We start from the raw sequence: 7860 nt of genomic DNA, 5'->3' as shown, positions 1-7860 counted from the left end.
TGATATATAGACCACAAGTTAAGGTTAACAGTAATTAGAACCAGACAAAGACTGAAAGAACTAAAAGGAAGCAAGACACAGTGGACTTCCTTGAAAGCAGCCAAGAGAAGACACAGTTTACAGCTCCAAATCTGCTCAAGTTAAGCAAAGTACTTTGTGATTTAGTAATACTATGACCTGTAAGGGGAGTGAGAGTTAGGGTTCTTAATTCCTCCTAAGTAATAAACCTTTGTTGTTTGAACTAAGTTGAACCTGGCTTCAGTGTCCTCCCCTGCACTCACTGTCCCAGCTGCCAAGCACAGGGCACCAAAACAAAGATTCACTCCTAGGGGGCAGAACAGAAATCAAATCCACTTTTCCAGTCCACTTATCTTAACCAATACGCCATGCTAGACAGTGTATACCACATTGGCTGTCATGTTGAAGAGCTGCTCACAGAATTTTGGATAACCCTTTATGAAGAGAATAACCATTTTGCTGGTCTATTTCTATGTCCAAAGACACTCCATTTTGATTGCTGGAAAAGCTTATAGAAAAATCTCATTTTCATCTCTCTCTTGTTTTTCACATAGCTGAGGTAGGCTGTACCATCACCAAAGTCAGATTCCTCATTATGGGCATGGAGTCACCTCCAATTATTTTCAGCTGGGTTCAACAGGTCTGCTAAAACCCTAATTGCAAGTTTCAAAATGGCGGGGTAACCTGCTCACCTTCCAGAGAGTTCTCAGTAACTTGATACCTGATTGGTTAATTAGTAATTATTTGGTGTGGCCAGCTTTTGCCATAAATTAATCCCATTAGAGTTAGCAGCCATCTTTCCTTTGTCTTTGGTCTAATTCGCCTTTACTTTCCTTGCAAAAAATTGCCTATGCACTGAAGATTTCTGTTATGTTAATAATAATAATGTAGTATTTTAATGGGGTAGGGTTTATTTTTATTAGAGCCGTACTAATTTATATTTACTGGTTTTTAACTTGATATTGTGCTCTACTTACATGTTGTTCACCACCCTGAGCCCTTCGGGGGAGGGCGGTCTATAAACCCAATTAATAATAATAATAATAATAATAATAATAATAATAATAATAATAATAATAATAATAATAATATGTTTTCTAGCCAGTATTTCTTTTAGTAGGTAAGTGTACTTTATTGTTTTATTGTGTATCTGTATGCGCACCTTAAAGTTCTATGTTTGTTGCCTATTTTTTAAAGGTGTTAGGTTGCAACCTTTCTTTTAAATAAAAAAATATTAAAAATTTGTCTTGTGTTGTTGAGTACTTTGTTCAGAACCCAGGAATTGCTAACACTTGGAAGTCCTGGATCAGTCTTCGACATCCTCAATCTCTGACTTTTTTGGGCTGGTTCCAATTCCTATGGCAGCCATTCTCCCAATGAGCAAGGAGAACATCAGTAGGTGATTCCCACCAATCAGCCCAAACAGGAACTGATTCCCACCAATCCCACCAGACAGGAACTGATAGCACCATAGCCACAGGGATTACATTATTGGGAAGGTTCCTCAGCAGAATAAACCGGAAAAATCCAAAGTGATTGTCATAGCACCACAGTGGCCACACAGACCAGGGTATTCAAAACTGATAAAGCTGTCATTGGAAATATAATGATCTCTACCATGAATATAAGGGTCGAATCCCCACTACCATCTTAGCCAGGTTTCAGACCATTAGTTTGTGTTCTGAAACCTGGCTAAGATGGTAGTGGGGATTCGACCGGGGAGGTCGTCCCTCAAACCTGGTTAGTTTGTGTTCTGAAACCTGGCTAAGACGGTAGTGGGGATTCGACCAAGATCTACTACAATAGGCTCCAGTGATTCACCAGGATTCCAGTTGATTGAACCCAGCAGTTGGGCTTTTGAAAGGATAACTGTTCAAAAGTCAGGTTTTTTCTAAAACATTGATACAATTATTCAAGCCAGAAGACAAGTAACTTGGAGAACGAAGGATGTCAGAATTACGGACTCTTTCATTTAAAAAAGAACTGTGTATTTTTCAAAAAGATGCAGTCACAATAAGAACAGATGCAACCTTTATACTGAAAGTATCAACATTCTTTCATTCCACGAGAGCCACCGTGGTGTAGTGGTTAAGAGCAGTAGACTCTAATCCGGAGAACTGGCTTTGTTTACCTGCTCCAATACATGAAACCTTGGGATAATCACAGTTCTTCACAGAGCCCTACCTAGCTCATAAGGTGTCTGTTGTGGGGAGAGGAAGGGAAAGGAGTTTGTAAGCCGCCTAGAATCTCCTTCAGGAAAGAAAGGTAGGGTATAAATCCAAACTCTTGTTATTTAAATTGTGTTTAAATCAACAAATCTGCTTACCACCTTTTTGTCCGAAGCAAAAACCTACAAAAGAGAAAAAGTGGCATAAATTGGATGTGCAATATGATTGGATATTATTGAGAATATACATTGCTAGGACAAAAGAGTTCAGGAATCCAGACTCTCTATTTGTACTGTATGGACCCAATAAAAAGGGCAAGAAGGACTTAAAAGCCGCCAGATGGGAAAAATTATGCATTAAGGAGGCCTATGAAAATCAAGGATTGTTAAGCCCAGCAGGAATTATGGCACATTCATCTTCTGTGGCAGCTACATCAGTGATTTTAGAAATGAGAGCACCACTTGAGGAAATCTGTACAGTGGCTATGTGGGCAAACACTACAGAATCAACCAAACTAAGTCCATGGAATCAGCCTTTGGATAAGGGTTCTGCAACAAATGATACTATAAAAAATACAGGTAAAAATTAATAAGGGGATTAGACCCTCTGAGGGCAATAGTTTAGGGCGGCCTATAACCAGTCTGGATAACTGGAGCATCACTGAAGTAGAACAACATTTCAGACTTACCTGAAGGTGTTTCCTCTTCAGTTGGGCGAAGTCATCCATTACCTTCTCCAAAATTATATATGACAAAAGAGGTTAAATACATAAAATGTGGTCTGCATAGTTAGGCTTTTGGATGACTGAAGAGATCAGCCCATACTGCCTTGAAGAGGCTGCAAAATTTGCATAGCACTGCCTGTAGCAGCTAGTGGCACGACCTAAGTAGTCTGGATGACTTCACCCCACTTAAGATAAGACACCTTCAGGTAAGTCCAAAGTGTTGTTTTAGCTATCTGAGTATTCAGTAACAAACATAAATGTTTCAGTCTTATAACAAAAATTTCAAAGGACAATTTTAGAGAGTAAAGTTAGAATTCATATACAAAATTGTTGGTCTCTGTTGAACATTTAGAGTGGCTAGCTCATTTGTATATATTATTTGGTTTGCTTTACCAAAGTGGTACATCCTTATTCTGATTGGATCACTTTTTCCCCTCCTGTGCGCAGAAATGAAACAGTGCCACAAGTCAAAATAATTCTGCCACAAGATTCAGGGTTAATGCAGTTGGCAAGACGAGAATCAGCAAAGGTCATCCGCCTAGACAGACTGCATGCTGATGAAAGCCAAACAGTCGGTCTTCATTAACTGATAACAGATTTAACTACTGTGCTGAAGATCTTGGGTGTTTTGGAGGGTGTGTATGTTAATTCACCATCTTCTCCTGTGAATGGCTTGTGTAACACTCTGTCATCCTCCTTGCCCAACTTTCCCCTCTCTAGTACAAATTATGCATAGGTATCGATGTTAATCACAATAAACCAGAGCTTTCTGGTGAGCAGGGTTTTCAAGACAAGTTGATATTCTGTTTTTTTGAGGATAAGCAAAACTTTATTAAGGTTATCTATGGTAATAACATTGCAGGTGACATAGGTCTGCCCTTTCTGTTGCTGTTTTCTGCTCATGTTTGTTGTATTTGGCATTTTTCAATGATCCTTCCTTCTTGATCAATGTTTTTAATGTTTTCTATGTATTTTGACCCTGTTTTGCATGTATTTTAATTCTGTTTTTAAAATTGTTACAATGATTTGTTAGGGAAGGGGGTCAATTTTAATGGTTTGAAAAAGTACTCTTATATGTGTTTTAAATTATAGCTGCCTTGGTGGCCCTTATAAAGGCAAAAAGGCAGAATACAAATTCTATAAATAAATATGTCTTAACCTTGATTAAGGCCAGTATGAGGAAGGGAGAGGTTGTAGGAAATAAGTGTGAAATCCTGTAACCTATGTCTGATCCGTTAACTACTGCTCAGAAATTGGAAGCTTTAGGCACACACTGATTATGCTAATGAGATAACCACGTATGCCTGCAATGATTTTCTTGTGATATCCTAAATTTTCCAAGTGTAAGTAAGAATTAACTGAATCTGGTCTTTCCTGCAGTGTGGTGATTTTTGTCCAACCATTGTCATCTATGGACAATCGCATGCCTATTGCTATTAGTCAGATTTCTTGATGAACTCCAGCAACCTAGTGCACAATTGTACATGCATTAAATCACACTGAGTTAGGTAAAAAATACGTATACCTCTGTAAAAAAAGGTACTTAGAAATCATGTTCAGTATATGCACCTTTCTAAATGACATATATCATTTTATTTTACTTCATGTATGCTCCATTTTCCTCCCCTGTGGGTACCTAAAGTGGCTTACGCCGTTTTCCCCTCCCCATATTATCCTCAAAATAACTTCGTGAGGTAGATTAGAATGAGTGTGTAACTGTCCCAAGGTCATCCAGCTAGCTTCCATAACAGACAGGGGATTTGAACCCAGGTCTCCTAGATCCTAGTACCACACTGACTCTCACTAGTTTTGTTGTTACAGTCGTCTTGGAGCTGTATTAAATATTTTGCAATGTGAGGGCTAAAAAATAATAGAACTGATTGATAATTCTTGTCTTCTCCATTTTTTCTCCCAAATTCTCTGAATTCTTTCCTCGGTAATAAAAACTGAACAGTGGGATTTTTCACAACACTTTAAAAGAAAATTGCTAGCAGAATGTATGAGGGATTTTTTTTGTTCATTGTTTCTAGTTGCAAGGTTGTATCTCAATCATGAAATGTTATTTTACAACTATAATGTACAGTATTAGCCAGGTAAGAATGTGAAGAATCTTTTAGCAGTCCATTGTGCAATTGAGAAATACTGGAACATGAACAAAACTATTTTTAAGCAGGTTTAATGTTCTGTCCTTGACAGCTGGTTAGTGACATGTTTACAGCAACACTAAAATATCATCTTCTTCTTCCATAGCTTCCAAAACTCTTATAAACAGTATGCTGCGGGACCCTTCTCAGATTCCAGATGGAGTTCTAGCAAACCAGGTCTATCAGGTATTCATTACAGCCATCCTTTTTCAGTGGCAGTGCTGTTATCTGCCTAGCAGTGTAAAGGATTTTAAACCTCATTTAATTACTGTCATCATAATCTATCACTGGGGTCAGGATGCTCCATAAATGGCAATGCAATATTTGTGAAGAGAGCATTTCACTTTTTAATAGCTTGTTTTTAATAGGGAATAAAAAGAGTGCCATTTTTGTTTTCCATGATTAAATGGGAACAGCTTTTGATAGCCCTTACGAAGAAAAGTAATTACTGTTTTTAGGATACGGTTTAACTATAATAGTTCTGTAGTTACCCATCACTGTACTACTTCTCTTATTTGTCTGCAGTGTACTGTGAATGACTATTGTTATGGACCACTGGTGGACTGCATCAAACAGTATCCTTTCTCATAAAATTTTAGGTGCACAATTGATGAGCTTAGACTCTGTGGAAGAGACGTGTCTAGCTTTAACCTGACATAAAGTTCTGCTTCACAAAACACATTTCATACTCCTCTATTTTACATTCAGTCAGCTACTGGAGGGTCACTGCAGACCCCTTCTCTTATACTGTTTAACTAAAATCAGATATGCCATATGAAAGTTGTCAGTTCTGTAGGCTTACATTTCCTGTTGTTAGATAGAATCCTCTTTTTACTGTTGGTAACATGAAATACATTATCTTGTATTAAATTATCATAATAGGCATAGACTTATAAGAATTCTTAGCTGCTTTGCCTTTTCCATTGGATAAAGTGTATTTGAATTTCTGATTTTTAAAAGTGACAGATTTGACCTACCAACTCTCTGCTGTTCTTCTATCCTTAAGGGGTAACAGTGTCCAAGAGGGGCATGGAGAAAGTTAATGAAAACAAAGAGGAGAGTAAAACAGTAACATGAGACGAGTGTTTTAGATAAGAATCCTGCTTGATTATTAGAATGACAAAGGTTCTTTGATGGAACAAGATCAGTAATTCTGTTCCAAATATTTGTAATTTGATTGGATAGAGAATTCCATTTTATTTACCTTGGCAGGATGCTTAGCATTAAGAACCTAAACCTAACTCTTCTTAAACAGTGATCGGGAACAGCAACAGCAGAAGGCCATTGTTTTCACCTCCTGCATGTGAGCTCCCAAAGGTACCTGGTGGGCCACTGCGAGTAGAAGAGTGCTGGACTAGATGGACTCTGGTCTGATCCAGCAAGCTCTTTCTTATGTTCTTAAAAATATAGGAAGGTAGATAAGAAATAGTTTCTGTAGCATCAGGACATTAAGGTTATGCGTGTTAAAATAATCTTTGCTTTAAATGTTACTCAGTCTTAGGCACCAGCATAGTAGCACCTAAAAATAAAATTGGTGTGTTTATTTTGATAGCTCATTATTTAATGAGTTCAGTGCAAGGAATGGACTTTAAAAAGTAGCCCTTATTCATGAAAGGCTGGCAACCTAGTGGTAATAGAAATCACTGTTGTGCCTCTTGTTCATAATGGATCTCCACTTGTGCGCATCTTTTCTCTCCATGTGAAGTTCTGTCCACAACCCCGTCATCTTCAGACAGTAAGGGAATGGGTTAATTTCAAAGAGAAATGAAAGCAGGCCTTCGGGAATTGTTTTGTGGCAAATCTAATTAGCTATTCTGATTGTGTTGCCCTTGAGAGAGATTAATGTAACACTGCCATTCTGTCTTTGGTCCTCAAGCTTCTTCCCCTCCTGGCTTAAAAGGCACTACATTTAAATGTGAGAGAGATCCAGGCAGCCCCAGTCACATAGTCACGGTTTGTGAGAATAGTACGAAGTCTTGGGTTGGAATCCCTTTTCATCCATGAAAACACACATGAACATGTGAAGCTATCTTATACTGGATTGAACCATTGTTCTACCAAGGTTTGCTTGTCTTCTCAGACTGGAGGTGACTCTCTAGGATCACAGAAGGAGGTTTTTCACATTACATATCATCTGATTCTTTTTGCTGAAGTACCAGGGATTGAACAGGGAACCTTTGTCATGCAAAGCAGATGCTCTGCCACTGAGCCTCAGCCTCTCCCCTGTGATGGTGATTGGCAGTGCCATCTTAAACTGAATTACACCATTTAAAATCTGTTAAAGTCATTGAGCTTAGAAAGCAGTAACTTTGCTTAGGGTAGCACCTTAGGTAAGTGGCTGTAAGTGTAGGGTTTGTCCTAAACTAAGGTTTAGCATAATTCACAGCTTGTTGTAAGTATAAAATTACATGTTGATTGATATATTACCTTGCTGCAAAAGTGTGGATAAACTGTGAATAAGTGAAAGAATAAATATTGGGTGTTGGCCCTGGTCTGTCTTTCTACTGGAAGTTTTTTTTGCCAATTCTGTCCTCCCAGAATAGACCCTGATGTTTCATTTAGACTATCCCTGAGTGTTTCTCTGTTTTCTGGAGCAATATTCCAGGGATTGCAGCAGGGAAAGGGAAATTAAAAAGATCTGATCCACAAGCAAAGATTTGGATTCAGCGTGGTATAATGGTTAAGAGCAAGTGAATTCTAATCTGGGGAACCGGGTTTGATTCCCCATTCCTTCACCTGAGTGGCAGAGGCTTATCTGAGAATCCTCACAAGATGTCTGTTGTGGGGAGGGGAAGGGAAAGGAGTT

General features: G+C 38.4%; 1 protein-coding gene across 5 annotated transcripts in view; it reads left to right on the top strand.

Annotated features, from left to right (window-relative positions):
- CDIN1 (CDAN1 interacting nuclease 1) overlaps positions 1–7860 on the top strand; it is a 162556-nt gene that overhangs the window by 68165 nt on the left and 86531 nt on the right. For all 5 annotated transcript variants that reach the window (XM_048486647.1, XM_048486648.1, XM_048486645.1 and 2 more), the window contains 2 exons: positions 5161–5240; positions 5580–5629. In XM_048486647.1, coding sequence (XP_048342604.1) covers positions 5161–5240; positions 5580–5629 — 130 coding nt within the window. The remainder of the gene's footprint in view (positions 1–5160; positions 5241–5579; positions 5630–7860) is intronic.

The sequence above is a fragment of the Sphaerodactylus townsendi genome, linkage group LG02 (genome assembly GCF_021028975.2).
Source record: "Sphaerodactylus townsendi isolate TG3544 linkage group LG02, MPM_Stown_v2.3, whole genome shotgun sequence".
NCBI lineage: Eukaryota > Metazoa > Chordata > Lepidosauria > Squamata > Sphaerodactylidae > Sphaerodactylus > Sphaerodactylus townsendi.
The sequence above is the reverse complement of the archived record's forward strand: the minus strand, read 5'-3'. Positions and strand labels throughout refer to the sequence as shown.